The following is a 26,130-nucleotide window of genomic DNA, read 5'->3' as shown; positions in this document are numbered from 1 at the left end:
AAAAATCAGCTGCCAAAAAATTCCATTCAAAGAATGGGAGTAGTCAAATAAAATCAGAATATTAAAAATTTGAATACCATACTTAACTGAAATACCTCGCTTGGCTAACATTTTATTGTTTTAAGACTGTTCCTTTATCTGGATACTTAATTCTAGACAAACCTCGTCACAAATTTTGCACTTACCTTTACAAGAGAAAGAAGATATGTTTTGGTAGTCGTGAGATATGACATCATCTTGATCTTTAATGGCTGCAGTGTTCAGTGCTGGGAGCCCTTAAGTTCAGTAAAAGCATGTGAGACGTATCCCAGTAGAAAATTCTTATTATATTGTTAGAAGCAAAGAACTATAAACATACCCAGACAGAGCAAGTAAGCCTTACTGCAGCCAGGAGTCCTGCAGAAATACAGAATAATGCTACTAGTATTAATTAGCCAAGTCATATATCAGACATGCAGGTTTAGGGCAATGGTTGCCCAAAATACACGTATGTGTCAGTTCTTAAGAGCTCCCCAGAGTTTTTGAGAATCATTACTGGAGAGCATGTTGTGTTGCCTATTCCCACATTGCACTTCTTTCCCCATGCAGCTTTGTCACAGGACTCTCAAAGACTAAGATGCTGTTACAATTGATAATAAAATTTCTGAGCTTTGAACTTTATCGCCTTCCTTAATTCTTCTTTCGTCTCTTAAATTCTTCTAAACCCTGATGAAGTAATAGTCTCACTCTATTTTTTCAAAATGTCACCTGCAGTGACCTGTGTCCTTTCAGTTTCACTGCTCCAGTTCCCAGTGAAGCAGCTAGTGAAATTCAAATGTTATGAAAATGAATGACAGTGTCTTTACTGTCCATCTAGTTATCTATTGTGCAGCTGTGTCAAAAAAGAAACAAAAGCACCTTAGTTCTATTGTTAGTACATATTTTTGTCGTCAAAAGCCAGTACAGACTGTTTTCCAACACATACACAATAATGAATTATGCTGAAAAGAATGTGTGCTGTGTGAATCAATACCAGATTCCTGTAGCGTTAAAATTGCCATTAGAAGCACCTATGCGCTTTGTGTTTTTTCCTATTAACTAAAGTTTAGGAATAATTCTAACTGGTTTTCATCTTCGTACTGGTTTTGTATCTTATCACAGTCCTCATCAGAAACATCAGAAATCTATGTTCATTTAATAGTGTCTTCCATACTCCTTTACTATGCATTTTTCTTTTCCTAGATACTTAAGTAAAATGCTTGTCTATTGGCACAAGTCATTTATTCTGACAAAAAACCCAAAAATTCTTAACTGAACATCCCACCTAGCTATGATTCGTGGCTGGCATTGCAAAATAAGGTACACAACAAAGCAAACAAAAATCTAGGATGGAATAAAGTGTTGCCAGATGGCATGGGAATCATCAAGAGACAGCTCTATTTATGTTGTTCTTACTTCACCTGTAGCGATGACTAGATCTACAGCCCTCTGAATCCACTTACTGTATCTTTCTAGAGGAGAGGGGGAGAGGAGGAAAGAGCAATGTCACAATTCAGTGTCCAATTTTTCCTTAGAGAATGTTTTTGACTGAAAAATGAACAGTGGATAGCAAAAGACAATCCTCTATACAGAATCTAAAGACATAAGTACAAGGAGGAAAAAGGAGGAGTCCTTTTTTAGGAGCCTAGAGGAAACCCTGGGAGTTCAGTCTATTTATAAACAGTTGGGGCACTAGCTTCAGTTGCATTTGTATCATGTCCATTTATATTATATGTACCATAAGAAAACTCTTACTGAAACATAATCTTTAAGCAGACTGATCTAATTAGAAATATTATATTGCTCTTACCTCTGATTTCTATATTTCTGTATTCCTTCATAAGTCTACATCATTTGGAAATATATCTGAGACACCTAGCAAATCTAGAGAACCTCATTAAAACTATAATAAAGCTATTTTTTCTACTCTTAAAGGTACACGGCACTGTTGGAGAGCCCTGGTGGATTTGGGTAGAAGACCCTACTAATGATCACATTTATCATTCAGAGTACTTCATCATTCAGAAAAAACAGGTAATGGATTTTATTCAGAATGTCATAGCAAGACAAAAATAAAGTTAGTGAGATGCAGATTTTGTAAGGTCAAACAGTATTTTGATCTAAGCAGATTTTCAAATCAGTAGCACAGCTTTCAGTTTCAGATGTATGTGATAACCTTGGACTTCCACAAAGGTGTTTTCTAATCTCAGATGTCCCTCTTTCTCCTTCTCCTTTGGTGGGACAGTTATTTCCAGGTGAAAAAAATAAGACTGTAATGGTTTTGTCTGTTAAAGAAAAAGACAAAGCGCCAGCCGTATTTTTATCTTTTGAAGTCCATAGAAACAAAATCCATTCCTAGTGGTGAAATATTTTATAAAGATGTGAACGTTTTGCACATGGAGTTGCACACATACTTTGTTGCTTTGTGGTGATAATGCTTATGGAAGTGAGACAAACTGCGTTTTTTCAAGTTACTGATTTGTTTGTGCAGTAATTATTCTCTACACGTTTGCTTTAGGTCATGACTAAAGAACCTCAGCTGCTGGTGTTCACAATCCCGATTTTTGAACCTCTTCCTTCTCAATATTACATTCGAGCTGTGTCCGATAGATGGTTAGGAGCAGAAGCTGTATGTATCATAAATTTTCAACATTTGATTCTTCCAGAGAGACATCCACCCCACACAGGTAACTTCAAATTTGATCTTTTTAATTCATCTTGCTCATACTGATTTTCCTTATGATAGTGCAATAAATCTCTTAACTTCTGCTTCATTGTAGAAAAGTATATGGAATTCCACTTTGTGATATATTTGTATTATTGAGACCATTTTTTCACTAACTTTAAAGCTGTCTAAAATTTTAAATTCCTGAACAAAAAGCAGCTCATTTCATCTCAGCATGATACCAGCCTTTTAGTTACTCCAGGTTCTCTATAAAACATAGGAAAATTGAAAATGTCATATAAAACTAAGCAAATCTCTGTGTTACAGTATGCCTTATCTTAGTGCTTGTATGTATTACATTTCTTCTGGACTGGTTAAAAATAATCTTAAAGTGGATTATTGTATTACAAATGGCATTCAGCAAAGAAAAAACAAACACAGTCAAAATTTTGAAAATATGAAACATTTTACTATTTTTACTAAAATAAATTCATGATAGCAAGCACTGTTACAGTACCAAACATCGCATTTCAACTCTGCGCTGCTGATCAAGTCATGGCCTTCCCCTCCCCCTCCTTTTTTAACACTTGGCACAGAAGCATATGTTTGTGTTTTGCTTCTTTTTTTCTGGATACATAAATTGCTTTATACATTCATTGTGCCTGATGTCATTATAAAACCTTTCCACTGTAATTACATTTGGCTCATCTAGCAGTCTGAAGTGAGTGCCTTCAGAAATACTCAGTTCTCATACGGTATTGTCCTTTGGCGTGCATAAATTCACATGTGTTTGTGAAGTGTTTAGCTATTGTTATACTGTACCTACGCTGTCTGGAAAAGCATGTGTAACCTTTTTATCTAATTGACTGATCACTGACTACTATTCAGAAGAAACAGAAAGATATTTACACATCACCAGTTATGGAGCCTCTAGGATTTATGGTAATTGATTTCAATTCCCATCTGGTTCCCACTCAACAATGAAGTACGTAGAGGCCCTGCTAAGCAAAAAACCCTTCTTTCTCCTCAACAGAGCCCAAGAAATCACAGTTTCAGTGGAAATGATAAAACAGCCATAAGGTATCACTGAAAAGCATGTGAAGAATATTAGGCATCATTGCCTCAGTACATTTTATGACTCCCATATCATACCTTAATGTGAAGCACCCTGAAAAGACAATGAGACCTCCAGCCACCAAAAAAACAAAAAAAAACCAAACAAAAAAAAAAAAAAAAACCAAAAAAAACCCCCAAACTTCAAAGCAAGCATCTGCATAGCAGAATCACTGCAGTCTCCTTAATTTGGTAGGATTCCAATTCCAATCTGGTTATATATATCATCTTCCAAATTCCACAATCTCTAATTGTTTGGATAGCAGATGCCCTCAAGATATATTGAGGATCATATATTGAAAGCCTGTTAGTTTGTTTATTAAGATTATATCTTTAATTACACATTTAAAGGATTAGATGCAAAATTTAGTTGTACTCCTATGATTTGTATTACTCCGTCAACTTAGGAACTCCAAAGAATCCTTCCTTAAATAGATTTTTTTCCTAGAATCTGAAATACACACACTGTGCTGTCCTCCAACTCTGCATTCTGTTATCATAAGAAGCTAGACATACATATAATCTAATATAGTGAGCTTAGAATTTGCTACAACTGGGTAGAAAGGAAACAGCTTTAATAAAAAGATTAATTTATGCAAATGGCTGGTTCACAGCTATCAGAATACTAGCAGTACTTGCAGAAATACTTCAGAGCTATAAAATCAATTTTTCGTTATTCCTCATCAAAGTTAACAATGACCCAAATGTGGACTCTGTGTCATATGAGATATTAAGTAAAACGGTTTCCAATGTAAGTTGTTTTCCACTAAAGTATTGGTTAATATATTTATCTTCATAATAAACTGTGTTATGTCGTGGCATCTCTTGTCATGCACTTATGATTATTTTGTGGTTTTAGAGCTTCTGGATCTTCAGCCTTTGCCTGTCACAGCCTTGGGACATCGGGAATATGAAGTCCTGTACAAATTCACACACTTCAACCCTATTCAGACCCAGATATTTCATACGCTTTATCACACAGACTGTAATGTTCTTCTCGGAGCACCTACAGGTTCTGGAAAAACTGTTGCAGCTGAATTAGCCATCTTTAGAGTTTTTAACAAGTATCCCACATCAAAGGTTTGTAAAATAGGTTTACCGGAATCATTTTGTGTAGGCATGTTTTCAGCAATACAAAAGCCTAGAAAAAGACTATGGCAAACTGAATTTTGCTTTATCCAATTTATACCTGTCTGGATGCAAAATGATACTGCATTAGGTACATTATGCTTTTATTTCAACTTTATATATTAATCAGTGTACAACTAGAGTTAAATCTAAAAACATGACATACAGGCATGCTGGATTTCCTTTTCTGTACTTACCTGCATTTCTGGCTTTAATCTCCTTCTAGCAGTAGTACTGTTTTATAGCTATTAGTTCTCCTCCAGATGAATACAACTAGCCCAGTCTCTCTCTTATTTAAACAAAAAAGTTGCAATTAATTACTACAAGCCAGTTTTCTGTTCCAACTTGCCCCTGTGTTTTATTTCTCAAATTGCCTAAAAGCTGAACAACTCAGCTTTTGGAGTTTTGTTTTCAAACTGAATATAAATCTGTATCTTGATTTAGCCATCTTGTCTTAGTTAACCACATTTTAGCTTTAAAGTCTTTGGAAAAAATATTTTTATATGAATGTGAGATTTAACCAAAGAATAACCTTTGAAATTAACAGAAATCATGTACATAAATTCCCTATTCATCTTTGAAATTTCAGTATCTTCATGTAATTTGTTAGTCCAAGTGAGGTAAACAAGACATTCATACATTTTCAGCTTATCTACTAGACATATAAAATAGCCAATTCTCAAAGGAATATATCTTCTAGGTTTTAATAAAGCTGAAAACTTGGCTATACATTTTAAAGAATGGATGTGAATTCTTCATGTAGCAGTTTCTTCATGTTCAAAAGCTTCAGAATATTTAACCATAAATCTGTAAATAAATATTGTTTCTACATGTCAGAGTATTCCCCCCTGCACAGCAGGCTACTTTGAGGAAAATATTGTGACAGTTTGCTTAAAATAATCAGCTTTTTAATTTAATTGGTAATGTTTTAATGTTTTAATAGTTTAATGACATAACCACAAATCAGGTAAGATATTGCTTGCTGGAAATTCTGATTATTTCTGTTCTGGAATGTTAGCTTGCAGATTTTATAGTCCTGGCAAAAAATGGCATTATTTATATAAGTGGGTTTTGATATTAAATAGTGTGATAAATACTTCCATTTCAAGAAACTATTCTTTCTCTTTCTTAATGTATTTGCTTGTTAATGGCTGAGGAAACAAAGCAGTATTTTCAAGTGTTAAGTCTTCTAAATATAATCCTGTTGTAGGTCATTTAAGGAACCCAGGCCTTAATCATTTTATAGATAATGAGTATGTTCAAATCTCACAAGTATTAAATAATTTTTTTCCTTGCAGGTACACTTTAGTAAAGGTTTCTTGTTTAACTTCTGGTTTTGTGACTTTTCTTTTGCAGGCAGTGTATATTGCACCCTTAAAAGCACTCGTTCGTGAAAGAATTGAGGACTGGAAAGTTAGGATTGAAGAAAAACTTGGTAAAAAGTATGTTTCTCCTTACCTAATCAGAGAAATTAGAAGCAAAAGAGCAGCCCATCAAGTATGAATAAAATCTACACAATACTTTAGAGTATTTCAAAATAGGTTTTCATTGTATACTATCCTTCAAATTTCTAGTACTTATAAAAAATTCTATCAATAGTCATTGTGATAGCAAAATCAAAACTAAAAAAGGGATACATTTTGATACCCAGCTATTTTCATTCTCATTACTTGCCAGTTTAACAAATATGAAGTTCAGATTTCTCTATGCAGTATCCTTGGAAATTGAAATTGCAAGACAAAATAAGCTTTCTTTAGAAATCTCAGCTCTAAGGAACTCATAGGAGTTGCATGAACTGTATACTACTGTTCATGTGTTGTCCTTCATATATAAATTAGATATAATTTTATTCCTTGGTAACATTAATTTCTTGCTGATCTTCTCAGGTATTGGAGTTCAGCCATTACTTTATGACATATAAGGTATATCAGTCATGTTGATGCTTTCCAAAATTATACCTTCTTGAGTTAAAAATTATATCCATAGGATGGATTATTTAGGGCCTTTTCCTTTCCTATATATAGCTTTTTTTGTAAGTTAAAGCTCAAAGCACACCACAGGTTTCAAAAGAAAGAGGTGCTACTCTATGTACCTGAAATTACCAGTGAGATTCCTGCTATTACCATAGCAGTGACTTATTAATTGGCAATTATTTTTTTTTTCGCTATTTTAATAGCCTATGAGGATAAATTATTTGCTTCATAATTTTAAAATATTGTCAGGTAATATTTCCATTTTGAAATTTACTCTATTACTCGTGACTGAAATTTTGAACAGAAGATATACATTACTTAGAGGAAATGTAAAAAGCCATTATATTCAGTCTAAAATGATGGATCATCTTAAATGCTATTTGTAGAACTTGAAAGGATAATAAGGCAAACAATTGGAAAAACTCTGCTATCTTCCCGAAAAATGACCTCAGGATAATTTCTGCTGCAGTCTTAATGGAACTTCACCAACAAATGCAGATACACTGCAATCTAGCCTTGTTATTCAAACCAGAGATCTATACATAACAGTAGGCAGCAACTTGGTAGATTCCTAGAAAGCTTTCATCCTGGCTATGACAGGATGTTATGATTCACATCATATCATACTAATATATTATCTTCATTTTGAAAAATTAACCATAGATGGTTTGGGACTCTCATTCACCCTCTTCTTTTTAAATGGTTTTGCTAAGGAATGGTATTTACTAGGAAAACAGACAGGTTTATTTACTTAAAACAATTTTGAAAATCCTGTTAGAAGTATTTGACCAGAAACAAAATGGCTTTGTTTAATTTTGTTTCTTCTCTCTTTTAAGAGTTAATGTTTAGGAGTTAATATTTGAACATTAAGATGTTCTAAACCTTTGTAAAGCCAAGCCACCATCTTTCTTACAGGGTCGTAGAGTTGACAGGAGATGTGACTCCTGATATGAGAGCTATTGCCCAAGCTGACCTGATTGTTACTACCCCAGAGAAGTGGGATGGTGTCAGCAGAAGCTGGCAGAACAGAAGCTATGTTCAGAAGGTTTCCATTCTTATCATAGATGAGATCCATCTGCTGGGTGAGCATGTTTTGTTATTTTTAATCAGAATTGTTGCTAAATTTGAAGAAGTGTGCTGGTACTTATGACGTGAATATACTTTCTGACATCTGAACCTTTTCTTTTTCTCTGTTTTTCAATGGCCTTTTCATTTACTAGGCGATGAGAGAGGCCCGGTATTGGAAGTCATTGTGTCTCGAACAAACTTCATCTCATCTCACACAGAGAAGCCTGTAAGAGTAGTTGGTTTATCCACTGCTTTAGCAAATGCCAGAGACCTTGCTGACTGGCTAAATATTAATCAGGTATGAAAAATGTTTCAGAAGATGGATATGTGTTTGTGCTGCAGAAAAACAAAATAGCAGTTTATAAGATAATTCAAGGTCAAACTTGAAACAAAATGTTTTCTTGTAGATGGGTCTGTTCAACTTCCGTCCATCAGTACGCCCAGTTCCTCTGGAGGTGCACATTCAGGGCTTCCCTGGCCAGCATTACTGCCCTCGCATGGCTAGCATGAACAAACCTGCATTTCAGGGTAAGCAACAGGCTCCTAGACCTTTTCGTTCTTTCTGTAAAAGAAAAAAAGACTTTGAGCACTTTACACAGTTCATTTGCAGCACATTTACAACATGTGTTACTGTATGTACTCTTGGCATGTATGGGGGAATCTGCTCTGCTAATGGCTCAAAGCTATTTGTCTGAAACATAAAGTTTGCTGCAAATGCAACATATAACAGAGGAATGTAATGTATTTAGACCAGAAGAATAAAATTAGTGCTAATGAAGGGGAAATAAAATGTGTTTTCTCTTAGAGTTTGACACCATAAAGAAACATTTGTGTGAAAATATTTGAAATTTAGAAAGTAATAAAACCATTCATATTATTAATCTGCTGAGGTATTTTCATATGGACCACTGTATGTAAGCATTAAAAAAATTGTGAACAGAAGTTGCAAGTCAGGCTAACCTCCTATAATTCTAGTTTCAAAGCAATAACCATAAAATTCAAAATTTGTAGTGCATCCAGAAAGGCTTCTGTTTTCAATTTTTTATTCTTAACAAAGCTGGCAAGCAGGATAGATTTAAGAAAAACTCTCGTATTTTATTTGAACATGTTTTGTTTCAGTTACATAAGGAATATTTATTATATCAATTAAAAATAACCTCCAAAATAAATTTTGTAATGTGAACTGCTGTTGATTGTGAGGTGACATTTGTGAGGTGACTTTTTAGCTACTTTAATTAGCCTTATGACAGAAGCAAAGTATTGATTGTGGACTAGAGACCAATCTTGACAGCTCAGATTATTTACACCTCCACAAGAGCATTGTACAAAAACACTAATGAACAATAAATCTGTCTTGGGCTGTTCTGCCACACCTGTTCCTGAAGCAACAAAAATCCATTAGATGCTGGGCTTTTAAAATATATAGATATATTGGCATATATAGTTGTAAGGTATAAATACACATGAATTATCCTATTTCAATAATATCACAATGCTATAGTGTGTGTATATGCAGGAGCACATGCTCGGTAGTATTCATGAACTGGGGAACAATATGTGATGGTGGATAGTATGAAGTAGTTTTCAGAAATTAGCAGTGCGTAAATTTAATTGCTAGAATGAGAATTATATAAAAAAACACACAAATGGATTTAAGCGATTTAGAGAGAGTATTTGAAATTCTACGTACAACTGTTTATACTTCTAGGGCTTGTTGATGTTAGAAAATCTGTACACGTGTGATTTATTGAGGGCTTTTTTCCCCACTTGTTTGACGTGATATAGTCAAGGTTATATTAGCATTTCCATGGCAATACTTATTCCTGAGACCATAAAAATTTCTCTGCAACCTGAAATTTTTAAAGCATGGCCTGAGCAAGAAAATGCTTTTTTAAAAAGTAGTAAAACATAATTAGTTTAAATATATCAGACTAATTAGTAAACAACAGAAACAAAGTTCTTTTGTACCATAATGCCCACTTTCACAGCAGCTATTGAAAAGTCACTTTCTACCCTTTTTACCTTTTCTAGTTTTGGTAGATTGAAGTGATCCTTTGCAGGCAGACATGAGTTTATGCAGTCTGAGCTCTCAGAAAGCAAATTTTGGACCTTGATGGCACTTAGCCTGAGACAACATATCCCAATAGGGTAGAAAAAAGCATGACATACTTATTAGGCTGATAGAGAAATTCACAAGCTTTGATGTCTAGAAAGCTTGTCCAGGTTTTGTGGGGTTTTGGTGGGGTTTTTTCCCTAACCTCTTCTCTTAATTAGCTCACAGTGATCACTGAAGTAGCAGGGCAAATTAACTCAGACTCAGCTAAGTGTAGTTACATGATCTTTGATTCAGAGATGGTGTATGCTCACCTCAGTTGTATCTATCTGGCAGAATAGAGACCAAGTATACAAACCTGTATATCACCTGTGGAGAGGTATATCAGCTGTCTAGGTATTGCAAAGAGAAACTCTAATTTTTGTCATTAAAGGGCCTAATTCTCAAATCCTTTTTCCTCAACAGCAATTCGGAGTCATTCTCCAGCCAAGCCTGTTCTTATTTTTGTGTCATCCAGACGTCAGACAAGGCTTACTGCCTTAGATCTGATAGCTTTCCTAGCCACCGAGGATGATCCCAAACAATGGCTGAAGATGGATGAAAGAGAGGTAGAATCATTTAACCTGCTTTATTTGTGCTCTGCTTCTATTTTATTGAAGTTTGTTTGAAAAGAAAATACATCTAAAAGAAAAGAGTCATTTGAGGGTAGATCTTGAAACAGTTATGCATATGCTAAATTTCAATATGTGTTAAAACTGGTGTCAGCATTAAGACTATGTAAGCCTCTTTGCACGATCTGAACTTTCGAACACAAACTCTTTTATCTTTGTTTTTCCTGCATATCTATTATTAATGCTACTTCCATTGTCCCAGACAACATATATCACATGGTATAAGTCTTTGATACAAAGATAAGACAAAGAATAAAAGAAAGAGGACTAGTGTTCTCCAAAGTTTACAGCTGGGAATCTGTGACATATAGATGTTGAGCTGGAATTTAAACCAAATCTCTTTCAGTGTTTTAGGAGCAAAATCATCCTTCTCATGAGATAACTATGTGTAGAGGGTTATGTATATGCATATATATCTGTGTGTATATATATGTGTATGTATATACATGTGTCTATCTGTCTATATTCTTATAGATATATATATAGATAGATGTACTGCAGAACCAACCATTTAGGAATGGTTCAGTCTTGCATATCAATGAAATAAATCAATGTTTAAAAAAAAAAAATAAGATAGCTTCTGCCAATATCTTTGTTATAAGAACATAAAGATTACAAAGTCAAACACTCAGATGTAAAGCAATGCTGGAGTAAAGGTTTAATTTTTTATTTTTAAAGCAATATAATCTTTAATTACATTTTGTTATATTCCTTCTCAAAAAAATCCTTCTTTCATTTATTGCAAAACATGAATGAGTCAAATACTAAACAATTATTCAATATTCTCTTTTATCTTCATTCTTCAAAATGTGTACTAGATTTTATTTACTGCACTCAGTTTGGCACCTGCTCTGAATACAGAATTATTTATTTCCTTCTGGACTAATGGTCCTGATTATAGTATATCCTTGCTTCAGAGCAATTCTTTTGATTGATATTCAGATTTCCTAGATTTTGGAAGTTAGCTTTTTCTAACAGTTGCAGACCTTCTGCATAGGAATTTCAGTGATAATATAGGGCCAAATATAAATAAATACAAGATCCAAACTGAATATTGTATGAATACTTATATAGCAACAGTTGTATGAATAATTATATAATTGTATACCAAAAAGTATAGCTTTATAGATAAGATTATTTGATTTGTTTGCTCTTTGCAAAAAAATTAAGTGTGATTTTTCTGAGATAAAGCATAACATCTGTAACCTTCCTCTTTCAGATGGATTTTAAAAGAGAAAATGGATGTCTTGGCTGATGAACTACTAGTACTAAAACATGTGACAATTTAATGCTGCTTTTCTAATTATATAACCTCTATTTAATTTTTTCTTGACCATAACAGAAACATTTCATAGCAAAACTACTACTGCGTAGTAGTGTACTCTAGTACCTTGTGCTAGTTTACTGTAGTAATCTCACCTACAATTAGAATATGCAACATGCAGCTTGCCCTAAGTGACTTGCATTAATATGAATAGCTTCCTCATGTCCTGTGAGCCACTACTATCCTAAAAAGAACTGTAACCGAAGCTTCTTCACTTGCTGGAGAAGGGTTTTCTATTAGGAGTCTTTGAATTTCATGTGTTTCAGAATAAACCTCTAAAGGTTTTGAAAGAGGAGCCAACAAGGACAAGCAGACTTTGCATTTATTAGTTTAATAACATTTGCATATGATTTGTATTTGAATTAATAAGCTGAATGTTTGGAGCATAAGATACCTACCAAGTTACTCAGTTCTGATTAGGTAAATGTAAAAGACTGAGGATTAAGTCCTAAGTTGTTATATCTTATCACTATTATGCAGAACACAATTGTGTTTGAAGTACCCACAATTTCAAGTGGACATTTCTTTAGCTAATTATGGGACCAGTTTGTAGTTTTGTGTTTTAAATGAGCATGATTAGCCTGAGTTATATTTGACATTCAAGCAAAGGACAAAGCTATAGTAGTGCTACATACATAGTGTATGTCCTGCTTAATTCTTTATCCATAATAATTTTTTTTTTAATTTAAAAATTCTAAGTTCAAGTTATAGTAAAGTCAGGCTTGGATGAGGTGAAATGGGCAGAATTCTCTCTGTATTGCTATAGCGTTTTTAAGTATTAAAAGTAGAACTAGTGAATACTTACATTATAGTAGGTATTCCCTACTTTATAGTAGGCATTCCCTGTCTTAAACACTTGCCTAAATATTTCAAGTGTTTCTCAATTCCATATGGGATAAAAATGGACCAGTTAGAAGAAATAAATTGTTGTTGCCTTTAAACAACACTTTTTGTTGCCTGTCAGTTTTCCACGTTTGTTTTTTTGCCAACCAGTGTTCCCCTAGGGCAACTTACAGACAAATGACTTTTTGTAATTGTTAATTGTGAAGTATGTTGAGATATAAGAGATTTTTCACAAATGTGTGTATACAAAGTTTATAAGCTTTACAACAGGCCTTGGCATTTTTCTTCATTCAGCCTTATTTGTATGATACTAACTTTGGCTGACATAAGATTCCTTTGAGAACTCATTGGTTAGTTTTGTTTAATGGTGTAATTGGTTTTGCTACATGATGGCCGAATGTTAGTCTATGTTTATGTTAGCTTCCCAGTGGGTAGACTTCATAAGGCTTCTTAAATTGCTGTAAACAATGCCATCCATAATAACATCTGGAAGACTGATATTGAGGTAGACACAGATTCTTACAGTCATTAAAAGTGATTTTTCTGTTAACCTGCATGGCAGCTTTTCAGTGATGATAACAGAGAGATTCAGGCCTTGTGGGGGAGACACCAATACTGGATCTTTGTTACCTATTTATCAGCTATGCCATCATCTTAACTTCCCTAATCCTCTCTGTAGAGATTCTCCCTGTAGTGGTAGTGCCAAACCAGGCTCTCATTTGCAGCATGTGAAGGGTTCTGTTCACAAAACTCCAGACTGCTTCTTTTCACAGTACTCTCAGATAACAGGCAAATCAACCCTCATCTCTGCCACCCAGCTCCAAGTATCAAATTCAGACAATATTTCAATCAGTTATATTTCAAAGGACATGAACTTGTATGAAGCTTCTGGAATACATATTTGTGTGTATAAGTGATGTACAGAAACAGCCCTTCAACTGTTGCCAGCAAAGTAGACAACAGCATACCTGGATCACAGAGGAATCATAGAAGATGTTCTTTCCCTCAAACGAGTCAGTAGTCTAACAGGTGCAACTGAATTACAGTCAAGAATGAATTTTGTTCCACCTCCGTCTACTGAAAATATATATTACAGACAGCTCCATCCAGTTTTGGAGATGGTTCTTCCTGGATGTTTTCCTTGAATTTCATGTCTCACATACAGTTTCCTGCTCATACCCATGTTCCGACAGTATTCAGAAAGTTGAGACAGCAGTCAGTCTTCGTAAGAGTGAACAGTACTTGAGGAAAATTGCTCTTTCTAGTACTGATAAGTTTTCCAGTTCTACTGGACCTGTTGTTGCACAACAATAGTTAGATCTGTTTAATAGATTCTATCCAACTAAGTTTCAGGCTATGTGCATGCTTTTTATGATGAAATGTCCACTCAAATACCTCATGTCTAGTTTAGTCTGAGCAAGGAAGCCTCCAATGATGTTGAAATACCCTACTTACTGAGAGTTGTAACTGATACTTCAAAGCTCATCCCTACCTTTGCCAAATGCTATGCATAGCATGTGCAGACGTTCTTCAGGGTTTAAGCAGGACTGCCACAGTTTGCCCAAAGTAGGGTAGGAGTGGGCAGTCTCTTGAAGAAGAAAGAATAGTTACCTATCTTAGAGCCTTAGAGGTGGGTTTTTTCTTTTTTCAAAATGATCCTCTATCCCTCTTACGATTTGCAGTCCCAACACAGAGTTTGTTTTTCCCCAGAGAGTGAAGCAGCAGCTGAAGCTGCCTTCCTTGCCATTTGCAGTGGTTGCAAGGACTCTTCAGTAGACATCACTCTAAAGATCATCCTAGTTATACTTATGAGGCACAGGTGCATCATGAGAGAAATGTTAATAGGCAGTGCATGTCAAAGAGAAGCCTGCCCCTGTAAATTGAGTAATTCTTAATTTCTTTATATTGTTCATTGATGCCAATGAAAAAAGAAAACCTTATGCTTACCCTGCTTTTTTGTATAATCATGAAATGATTTTTAAATATACACTTTCTAGCTAAAATTCTAGTTGGAGCTGTCAGCCAGGACTGTCATGTTCAAGCTTGTGACCCATTACTTATCTTGTTAAAAGGGACAACAGCTCAGATTATCCTTTTGGAAACAGACAGTGCCACCAGTTTGTGATGGTAAGCTTGGGTAAAGATCAGTTACATTGCTCTACATTAGGACTGACTAACGAGGAGCAAGTTCTCTTTCAGAAATTGCATCTACATCTGTGGTGGTGGCAGATGTTGCAATCTTTTTACAACATGATTTATTAGAATCAAGTTTTCAGTTTATTTATTTTTCTCTAATGTTTTTACTGCTTTTTGTTTTTAACCTAAAACAAAAGTACAAAGTACTTTTATTGTTTATTGTTTGAAGTTAGAATGCAGTTCTCGCCAGCAAACAAGCAGGGTGTTTTCTTATTTGGGTTGGGGGGGGGGTTTAAGAAATTTATTCCCTGGCCAGATACTTGGATAATTTTTTTTTTATATTTACAGTGCAAGGACAGAGAAGAAATGTACCCATGTACACAGTTTTAACTTTAACCACAATGATTTTTGCATTCTGCTTTGTGCATCATTTTAACATCTGCATCTTGTTAAGACTGTTCTTTATGAAACCTCTAGAAATAACTAAAATCCTTTAGCACAAACATACCTACTGTAATATTCAATAGCATCCATACCAGGCAATAGCCAGCTTCCACTAAATTCAAGGGCACTTGAATGAAGGACATTCATTGACTCCGAAAGAATGAATCAGGCCCATACTGATTTTGCAATTTTAGAGACATGAATGTATAAACATGTGTGCGCTAATTATGGATTTGTATATGTGTTTGTACACTATGTGGAAATATGCATAGACATACGCATGAAAGTGAATTAAATTTTACCATATAGTTCTGTTTTGCATTGCAAAAACAAAAAAACACACAAAAAAAAAAAAAACAGCAAAAAAAGGGGAAAAAAACATCCCAAGAATTGTCGCAAAGACAAAAGATTACTTTTGCTTCTCTAACCTTTAAATCAAATGACCTATTATCTCCATGTTAATATTCTGAGGTAATGTCGTGCTATAAAACAGGAATAGAAGTATCTGGTCTGTGTCATGAATAGGTATATTGCTGTCTTTTAGATGAGATTTTTAGTGTTAAATGTATATGTTTTAATAATATATCTCAACTGTTTAAACCATATTTTAAAATGTTTCTTCAACAGTCTTATTTGAGGTGCTTTAGGCATCTTGTCTTGTGTGGGAGAGTTCTGGAGTATAAGTCAACTCTTCATCAAAAATAATTTTATAAGATGACTTTTTTTTCTGCCTTTAACGATCGGGAGGGTACCCAAGAATGATTTCTAAGTGTTTCACTCATTATAGAAGTTCAACTTCCTTCTACAAGATGTTGTTTTTATGACACAAAAGTGTGTCATAAAAAATTAACATTTAGTTATAACAAGGAGATGTTTTTATTTCACTTAACATCTGTAGCAGATGTGAAATATGTAATTATTTTTGTAAAAGACTTCATAACTTTCACGATTCTTTTGTTTGGCACATCTTTCTTCTATTGGGCATTTTAGACAATTGATAAGCATTATTCAGTGGCATATGGTCTGAGTCTGACGTGCTTTGAAAAGAGTAGAGAGTACTAATAATGAGGATTCTGTGAAAATGGGAAAACCAGCACAACAGATATGCTTTGAGAAAGTATGGGTTTTTAGCATCTTGAAACAATATATCACACTCAAAGGGACAGAATTGGGCTGCACAATCTGTTAGCTCATTCTTGTCCAATCTGGTCTCCTCCTTTCTTTTGGAGCCAGCATTGTCATCAACTTGCTGAATTATACTCTGACTGGAATGTATTTCAGGCACAGGGTAATGTATCTACTTAAATGGAATCCTATCTTTCTACAAAAGCTTTTTAAGTATAATAAATTTAAAATATAAAAAAGTTCTATTAGCTTAAAGTAAATGGTTCAACAGTTTACATATGTGCAGGAACAAAGAAAATGACTACTTACTAGTTTCAGAAAAATCTAGCTTGTTCAGAGATTAAAATATAAAAGGTAGAAATAAACTTTATTTTTTATAATAAATATTCTGCAAAGCTACTAGAGTCCCAGATTGGTTTTCAAAGGTTTTTTTTATTAAAGGTGGATTCCTAATCAAGCTAATGTTAGAAAAGCATAGGAGATATTTTTGTTTGTTCATCAAAAAATCTCTGAAGGATAGCAAAACCTTTTCTGCATGGGCCCAATCCTGCCTGTCTTGGAGTCCAGGGAAAAAATCCCTCCTTGCATTAAGTTCCCTGCATCAGTGTTGTATGGGGTTTTTTATGTCAGTACCATGTATATTTCCTTATACTATTTTTAATACACTTTTTCTGCTCTTAAGATAAAATATATTTTCTTTACCCTTTTATGAGTTAACATTACAGTTGTTTTCAGAAAGATAAATAGTAATAAAGTTATAACAATGCAGAAACGTTAGATTTGGTTTATAGTCACAGTGCTGTATGTGTTTCTGGTTAATGAACGTATTAATTGTGCCATTATTTCTTAATAGAAAGTGATAATATTCTTACACTACACTGACATAAGAGAGTTATATTTTTAAATAAATTGTCATGAGAATTTTAAGCCTTGGATTGTGCCTATGAGTAAAATAGTTATGTTTATTACATTGATTTATGTGAAAGTAAGGGGTCAGCTAAAAATGACTAGGATTCCCTGCTGCTAAAATGACAGGATAGTAGTACATGCGCCAGCTCTCCTGCTAAGGGTTCTTTAGTTTTCCTGTGGTAAATTACACTGCTTTGCAGGTATGACTAACAGCACCACAGGCCACCGCTGTAATACAAGTCAGACAGAAAAAAAAATAACCACCACTGATTGTAAAAGCAAGAAGAACATCTTTGAATAAATTCCCACCAGTGTGAATTCAGGATGTTTTATGCTGGCAAGTACATGGCAAAAAGGTTTAGCTCAAGTTCTGTACTGAAAATAACTAACACTGTAAAACTGTGTGCTGAAGGAGCAGTCTAATCGCTATAGACTAATCCAAATCAGCTAATTTGATCCCTGTAGTCTTCTAGAGGAAAAGGGAGTTTAGATTCATTATTTTCCCAATACCAAATTCTGCTCATGTGAGTAATGAAACAAATGTCATTGGAACTGGCTTGTTCCCTTACAATAAAGATATAATGATCATAAGGTGATGATTCTTGGTGGAGATGAGAAAAATTAATTCAGCAATGTAGTATCTTTTGTCAATTTTTGAATGCAGAAATTGAGTAAAATATAAATGCGTTAATTTTTTCGTTTATTTTTCTGACATTTACCAGTGTTGTTTTCTACTTTTTAATCTTAATTCCCCGACAAATGTATACATATAACTATTATTTCTCAAAGTGTCTATCTAAGGACAAGGAGCCTGTGCAGTGCTAGTACAACTTCATAAATCCATAGCACAAAAAGCATTAATAGGTTCAAAAATATATTTAGTAATGTATGTTGATGGTCATAATTGTAGAGAAAACGGTATACAGGTTCTCATTTTATGAGGCTTTTTTTTGTCTTAGAAGAAAAAAATCTTTAAGATGGGTCATAATTCATGTTGTCTACACTGCAGTCACATGTCTACATGTTGACTAGAGAAATCAAAGGTTTGCTGATTGTATCTAGATAGACAAACTTTATCCTTTTACATATCCTCCTTTCATTCAGTCCTTTACTCTCTTCTACTTATCTACCCCTCTTCTTGTTTCCCTTTCCTAAATAGACTGATCCCCTCTTCACTTCTCAGTGTTGGTTTTTTCTTTCTGCTTCCTTTTCCTTTCAGTGTTTTATAGTCCCTTTCACTCTTTCCTTCTGTAAGCATCCTTTTCTTTTATACATGCCAGCTCAGTTTGTACAACAAACCTTCCATGTCTTATAGGAAACTCCCAGGAACATCCAGGCAACTGCATTGTGAGGGAAAATAAAGTTTAGGAGCTTCCACTGACAGATGAAATTGATTGGACCAAGCCAAAACTTGAACAATATTTTTCTAAATTGGGTTCTCTGTTACTTTCATCAGTTCTGGTTCTGTTAGTCAATACTATTTCAACAAATAGATTTTTTAAAATGCTTTGTAATTTGCTCTTCCTGACAAAATTGATTGATTTACAAAATCTATATTGTTTGGGTTTTTTTAAATCCTGAATATGGACTATTACATTCACTGACTTTTTTGTGCCTTTTAAGGATTTTTTTTATAATAGTAGTGACATATGTTACTTGGGTTTAGATATGTGAATAATTTTATTAACATTAAGGTCTGAGAATTATAAAACCCAGGAAATGTTTAGAGGTTACCATTCTGAACATCAGAAGCGCAACACCTCAGAGTCCTAAGTAAAGATGAAGATATCACTGCAGTCATGCAGGTATCATATCTCAGTAGTTTGAGATACCCAGTCCAAGATGAGACTGAATACTCAGTCAAATTCTTCAGTTACCCTGAGTAATTTTTTCTGCGCTACTATTTTTTCTCTAACCTTGACTATACCTTCTAGGTTAACCATGAATGATGCTGCCCATAAGTATGCAATATCATCATGCCACTGCTGGTGGCACCAGGAAACCACTAATAAGAGATGAGGTTTGAAAGTTCCTGGCTATAATTATATTAAAATCATATAAATGGTCTTAGAAATAAAACAACAGAAGGAATATTGAGAGGTATAAACAAGACAGAAGTTGTAAAGCTCTTGTTCATTGTTAGTGAGGGGCTATTCACAGAGGTTGTCTACAGAAACAAATGAACTTATTATGGAACTTACTACTTGAAAACATAGGCAAGAAATATAGTTTAAATGGTAGTAGTTAAAATGTTTCCAAGTAGTCATTGACATGAGATTTGAAAAAAAATAGTAATAGTAATCAAAAATAGCTTTTTATCTGGACTTCTAAAAGTTTTAAATTAAGGCACTTATTGTATGTTGGGTTTCACTACAGGGTTTGAGTCTATTAATTACAAACAAAAAAATCAAATTAATTTGCATTTCAGCATGTGAAGAGGAAGCTTTTTTGATGAATAACAATTGTGGAATTATCAAGCTGAAGAACTGTTTCTGTCTTTTCGTAGGCATTAGAGAGCGCCAAATTTATTTTTCATTACTGTTACCATGTTACTGGTTGCAGGGATTTGCTATGTTTTTATACCAGTTCTAACCCCTTTGATACTAGGGATTGTATTAAACAAACACAGAGCAGAATGAACAGCATTTGCCAGACCTGTCAAGATATTTTCAGCATTTTCATTTCCTTATCTGCACTATTTAATGTGTCAATAAAGTCATATGCATTTTGTATTCCCCCCCATCATTAATATACTATTTGATTATTATTTTTTTAGACTAAAACCAGACTGTTCAGAGACTGAAGACTGTGTTTTCCTGTTTGTGTAAACAGCATTGAGCAAATTATCCTTGCTATAAAAAATAAAAAAGATAACAGCCCGGAAAGTTTAAAATTTCTGAGTAATCTGTTTTAAAACATGACTATTCTTTCTGTTACAGATGAATGACATCATAGTGACAGTTAGAGATTCAAATCTGAAGCTGACACTTGCTTTTGGAATAGGCATGCACCATGCAGGTCTGCATGAAAGAGACAGGAAAACTGTGGAAGAATTGTTTGTGAACTGCAAAATCCAGGTACATTTATTTATTCTTTGAATCCTGCTGTAATGAGTTTTACATGGAATTTTAAAAGTTGGCTTTTTGTTACATATACCTCATTAATCTTTCCTTCTGTTTCAGGTTCTTATTGCCACAAGCACATTAGCTTGGGGTGTAAATTTTCCAGCTCATTTAGTAATTGTTAAAGGAACAGAATACTATGATGGAAAAACAAGGCGTTATGTGGATTATCCCATTACAGGTACTCACATAAATTATGGAAATGCTCATATGCTGAAATGTATTTCAAGCATATGCAAGTGATCTGAATTATTTAGTAACTGATCACTGAAAATACCTAATTTGGGTAGAGACTAGGAGTGCTGAGAAAAGGTTTTCTTTGTTTAGTGCAAGTTGTAAGAGAACTCTTAAGATTTTATGTAATAAATAATGAAAATGTTTGTTTTGCAAATCATTTTTCATGCTAAATTCCTTTAATGTATATCATCCAATATAGACATTAAACAATTAAAGGGACACTATAAAGTCATATTTAGCTACCTAGTTAAATGTATAAAAGGAAGTTTTCATGCATGCAAATTTTTTTTTTTTCATTTTTGAAACCTTTTTTAAATAGAAGCAGATTTTTAACAGTAAACATAGCCATGGTTTGAAATGCAGCAGTTGAATCACACATGTATGAGAACATAAAATTTATACATAGTCACTTGACAGTAAACAGAAAACGTTAACTAGTCTAGTATCTTCAGTGATGTAAGTGATACTTCAAGTAAGTGATACTTCAGAAATAAGCAGCTAAATTAAATATTTGAATTTCTGGTTTGATATAGACTTTTATTGCTTTCTGGCTCCAGTAAACTCCACTTTTCATAAACTGTTCTGCAGTGTTTTCAACAAGCTTAAGAAAGTGAACCGTGGAAGAACTTCTTTGAGAGTTCAGACAGGGAGAATATTTGTCTGGATGGTACTAAGCTTGAAGAATGAGGACAAGCTAAATTTATTCCAGGTTTCCTGTTCTGTTTTCCCGTTCTCCTTTCACAAGAGAAAGTTTATTATTAAATAATCCTGTACTACGCCAGAGATGTGTACACCTAAGGACAATCTAAATGTAATGTAAATAGAGGTCTTGCATCTTTTTAACCACGCACTTTCTTTTCAGCAAGAGAAGCTTACTAATGAAAAAGCTCAAACTGAAAATACTACAGGGGTTACTTCTCCAAGTAACCCATCATAGAGCTTAATTTAGTGGTTAGTGCTCCGCAGGAAACTTGGGATCAATTTCCAGACCAAATCTCTTGTTCAAAGATTCTGGTATGACCTGGGAGCTTAGTCATGCACACTTGCATTTTGTGACAGACTTTGTCTGATGTAAACTTAGTACAAACAGAGTACTTCCCTGCAGAGAAGTAGTATCTCGCTCGTCCCAAGTGGAAGAATAGTGACTTAATTAACTGACTTAATTACTGAATGGGGAAAAGTGGTGAAGAAAGAAACCAACTGAAGTTTTAAATTTTATGTTGAATCTGTGGGACTGTCAGAGATCAGTAATAGAGAAAATAATATATTCAAAAGAAAGCAGAAACTCGATAAGCATTTAAGACCTAGTATGCAGTTTTAGAAATCTGTTGTACAAGTACTCACAAAGGCTTTAGGGAATGCTTATGCTTTCACTCTTTATTGCCTTTTTGAATTCAGGCAACTTGGACATTGGGGGTTGTTCAATTCTTGAATTTTCAGTAAGACTTCGGGGGGCGGGGGGGGGGGGTAGTGGAATACCACCATCTGTGATGGAAGCATTTAGATTTTGTTGTCTGCACTGCAACAGAAAATGCAGATTCCTTACTTTATGAAGAAACATGTGGTGTGGTTTGCTTAGAGTACTTTTATTTTTAACTTTCTAGAGAATATTTATGCATCTGGAAGTTCTGTGGATAGGTAGTACAGTTTTGCAGCAGCAATAAAATGAAAATGTAATTCATTTCCTTCTGAAATACTTCCAAAATTTCACAATACTGTCTTTAATGCTGCCCTCAAGTTACGCCTTCACTGTTCCATCATGGTATAACTTGGTTTCTCCCTGCTGAAGTTACCTTTCTGTATCAGGGATGCATTTGGCTCCAAGGAAGCAGCTGAGGGCTGAATGAATCATTCTGGAGTGTTCAGTAATTTCAAAATAAGTAAAAATACTTCTTTGAGTGAAGTCAGAGGTTTGGGGGAGGGCCTTTTCTCAGTTACCAGACATTTAGTCAGCCAGTTGGATCATATTTAACATTTTAGAAGTTTAGTCCAGTGATTAAAAGCAGCCAAGCAACATATAGTCAGTAAAGAAAATATTGAGTTTGGATAATTATGTAGTGGATATTGGCAAAAATCATTTCCTGAAGCTTTTTGGTAAATCCATTTCCTGTATGGTATTATGCACAATTTCATTCACCACATTAGAATAGCTAGAAGTTGTTTTATCACCCTCCTGTACACATACCTATTCAGAAACATAATTTTCAAACTAGTTTCATTTTACATTTTCATGTCACTCCTAAATTAACAAAAGGAATAAACTAATTAAAAAAACACTGCTGTCTGTATAGCTCACGGTTACACAAGTGAAAATGTGTTACTAAAAGCTGTTTATCATCATTGGGCTGTTTCTCCTATCACGGTCCATTGCTGTATCCCATTCTACACCCTCTGGCTTTTCCTTCCCCAGCTGACCATTGGGCCAAAACCTTATTGATTCTGAAGCCAAAGAAATCACTTTTCAAAATGCCAGGTACTGCAAGCCACATGTTGTGCAGGTATGATAGAGCTCATAGAGAATACACAAAACATAACAAGTTTTAAAATAAAGATTTAAAACTCAGTTATTAATTGGTTTCCATTGTTTCTTCGAAGTTAAATAGCAGCTGGAGGCACCAAAAAGGAATCAGAGCTCTGTAGAATAAGACACAAAACAACCTATGCAGATACACTTCTCAGATTATGAGAAGACACAAACACATAAATGATAAGCATACTCATCTTGGTGGCCAGGTAGCAGTTGAGCATGTTTTGTGTAAACTAGTATTTTCAGTGTTTATAGAAATCATTAACTAGTATTTGCAAGTAATGATGTGTAGGCAGAGTAGTAGAGGTAAGCTTTAACTGTGACTGCTTTTAAATTTGTATATTGTGATCTGAAATAGGGACAACATACGATACGAAACCATCTATACTCCAGTGCTAATAACTAATATAACTTGTCCTGAAGTTTGAGTGGTAAGGGTCATAGCTCTCAGTAATTAGAATTTGCCTTTACCATTTTATCTCTAAAATATTCAAAGCCTAGGAAATAATATATAGCAGAAAAGCTTATACAAGGAGCTTGTATTATTGTGAATTCAAATACTTGAGAATTAGGAAATAATAGACAGGTGCCATTGTAGACTTCGTAAGTTCTCTTACTCATCATCTTTAATTGCATATGATCAAACGAGGGATGGAAATGGAATGGAAGGAGAGTAGAGGAAATTTATATTAGATGCAATCTTGTATTCTATTGCAGTGGGTGGTCTTCAAGTATGCAGGAAGATAGTCTCTGCCAGGAAGAAGTTCATCATAAATTTAACTGAGATGGAAAAAAAAATTAGATGTGTCAAAACCAATAGGGCATACAAGGCCAAAGAAATCCAAAAACACTGTATTGCACATTATACAGATGTAAATACATTTATTTATACATTCAAATAAATACACTTGTTTTATGCATTATTGTCTCTTTGGCAGATGTACTTCAGATGATGGGACGTGCTGGCAGACCACAGTTTGATGACCAAGGAAAAGCTGTAATTCTAGTTCATGATATTAAGAAAGACTTCTACAAAAAGTTCCTTTATGAACCTTTCCCAGTGGAATCAAGGTAAAGATAAAGGATTCAGAAAAGCTGATCAAACTATAAACAACACTACAAATGAGACATAGAGAAAAGTGAAACAAAATTCTTGTGCCAAATATCCCCTAAATAATGGGGTCCTAGAGGAAAATAATTTTTCTGAAAAATATTATCCATCTTTATACAGAAAAATCCTTTCTTCCATGAGTTTTGAAGCACTGTTGAGCTCTTTAGTCCATTCACAGATAATACTACAGATGCTTCTTGGTTCTGAGTGTTGTCTCAGACATTTGAATGAGAGCATAAACTGTTCTGCAAGGCCAGTGTGTAGGGCAACTACACATGATCCTCAGAACCCTCTCTGAAATTCTGTGACAAATTCTTGATAGGAAGAAAAATAGGTTTGTTCTAGCACTTTTTACCTAGAATACTTGTACCATTGTAGATACCACATTATTCTAAATCTCGCAAGTTCAGAAAGACATCTGCACGGTGGAAACTATTACTAATATACTTTCAACACATCCACTTCCAAATTGCAATATTTTTGTCACAAATATAGAAACACCACCTTTTGCAGCCTCTCTGAACTTAGTCAGTACAAAGTTTGCTGTCCAGCATAATGTCACTCATGCCTTGGTTTTGATATTTGTAATACACTTAGTTGTTCAACAAGAAGCAGAACTAGTTACATCAGTCTCCTGTAGATGCATGGATGTGTGATGGAGGAATTCTCAGACATCTAATAAAGCATAAGCATTACTGAAAGCTTTTCTCAGTGATGAAGAATTCACAGTATTGGTCTCCTAAGGAGACTTCATCCCTCAACGTAAGTGATAATGGGACCTCTATCTGATCAGGAAATTTGTAGGAGCTTAAGAATGCTATTCACCTGTGAAATGTAGTTGAAATGGGCTAGTGTATTTGAAGGTTAATTTCTGTGGTACACAGACAGACATATAATTTTTGCAAACAAAGAATGTGGAGACATGCACTTCATTTCCTTAGGAAACCACACTTTTCTTAACATATAAATTGCACTTAGCACAAAAGGTTAGGAGTTGAACTTCTTCAAAATGATAGCTAATATGTCAAAAGAGCAGTGCAATTAAAATGTTCATAATATATCCAGACTGTATGGCACTAGCATAAACTAGGAAATCTCTCTATTCATTGGTAAGTGGTACTTCTAAATAAAGAAATCATACCTTTAATATAACAGTAGTAATCACACCTTCTTCCTGTTTGGGATACTATAAATAGTCTACATTTCTAGTAGGTCATTTTGTGTGTAGATATATTTACTTTGTAGTTTGATGTATTCCATCTTTTACTACAAACAAAAAATACTTGATAAGTTTTCAGATGAAGACTCACATACTACTAGCAGTCTCATGAAGTTCTATGTAGGTTGTGAACCGTTGAACTTAGAGTTGTCTCAATCTCTTTTGTGATCAAGTATTTGAAGAAAGAGGCTTCATAGCTTCAAAGAGAAACTGGGGGCTTTTGGAGGGTTTTTAGTTTTAGAGTGCTTTCCCATCTGTTCTACCAAAGAGCAGATTTATCAGCTTTGTGTAGTATTTCCAATTTGTAAAATTAAACTTCATATTTTTTTAATTAAAGTTTTTTCTAAAAGCCATTGTCTATGTATTAGTTGTAAGACTTGACTACACAACTGCTCTGACAGGCCTTGTGCTCTCACTGATCATGGGTCTGAAATATAGCACATT

The 26,130-nt window shown here is 34.3% G+C and overlaps 1 protein-coding gene across 5 annotated transcripts in view; it reads left to right on the top strand.

Annotated features, from left to right (window-relative positions):
- ASCC3 (activating signal cointegrator 1 complex subunit 3) overlaps positions 1–26,130 on the top strand; it is a 276,733-nt gene that overhangs the window by 198,018 nt on the left and 52,585 nt on the right. For all 5 annotated transcript variants that reach the window (XR_012653054.1, XM_075046673.1, XM_075046672.1 and 2 more), the window contains 11 exons: positions 1,954–2,052; positions 2,537–2,705; positions 4,656–4,876; positions 6,281–6,366; positions 7,813–7,979; positions 8,118–8,263; positions 8,373–8,493; positions 10,484–10,626; positions 20,410–20,547; positions 20,653–20,773; positions 24,295–24,427. Coding sequence is in view for 4 of the 5 variants with exons in the window: in XM_075046673.1 (XP_074902774.1) it covers positions 1,954–2,052; positions 2,537–2,705; positions 4,656–4,876; positions 6,281–6,366; positions 7,813–7,979; positions 8,118–8,263; positions 8,373–8,493; positions 10,484–10,626; positions 20,410–20,547; positions 20,653–20,773; positions 24,295–24,427 (1,544 nt within the window). In the remaining variant the exon portion in view is untranslated. The remainder of the gene's footprint in view (positions 1–1,953; positions 2,053–2,536; positions 2,706–4,655; positions 4,877–6,280; positions 6,367–7,812; positions 7,980–8,117; positions 8,264–8,372; positions 8,494–10,483; positions 10,627–20,409; positions 20,548–20,652; positions 20,774–24,294; positions 24,428–26,130) is intronic.

This window comes from Buteo buteo, chromosome 15 (genome assembly GCF_964188355.1).
Source record: "Buteo buteo chromosome 15, bButBut1.hap1.1, whole genome shotgun sequence".
Classification (NCBI taxonomy): domain Eukaryota; kingdom Metazoa; phylum Chordata; class Aves; order Accipitriformes; family Accipitridae; genus Buteo; species Buteo buteo.
Note: the sequence above shows the minus strand (reverse complement) of the source record. Positions and strands in the feature narration are given on the sequence as shown.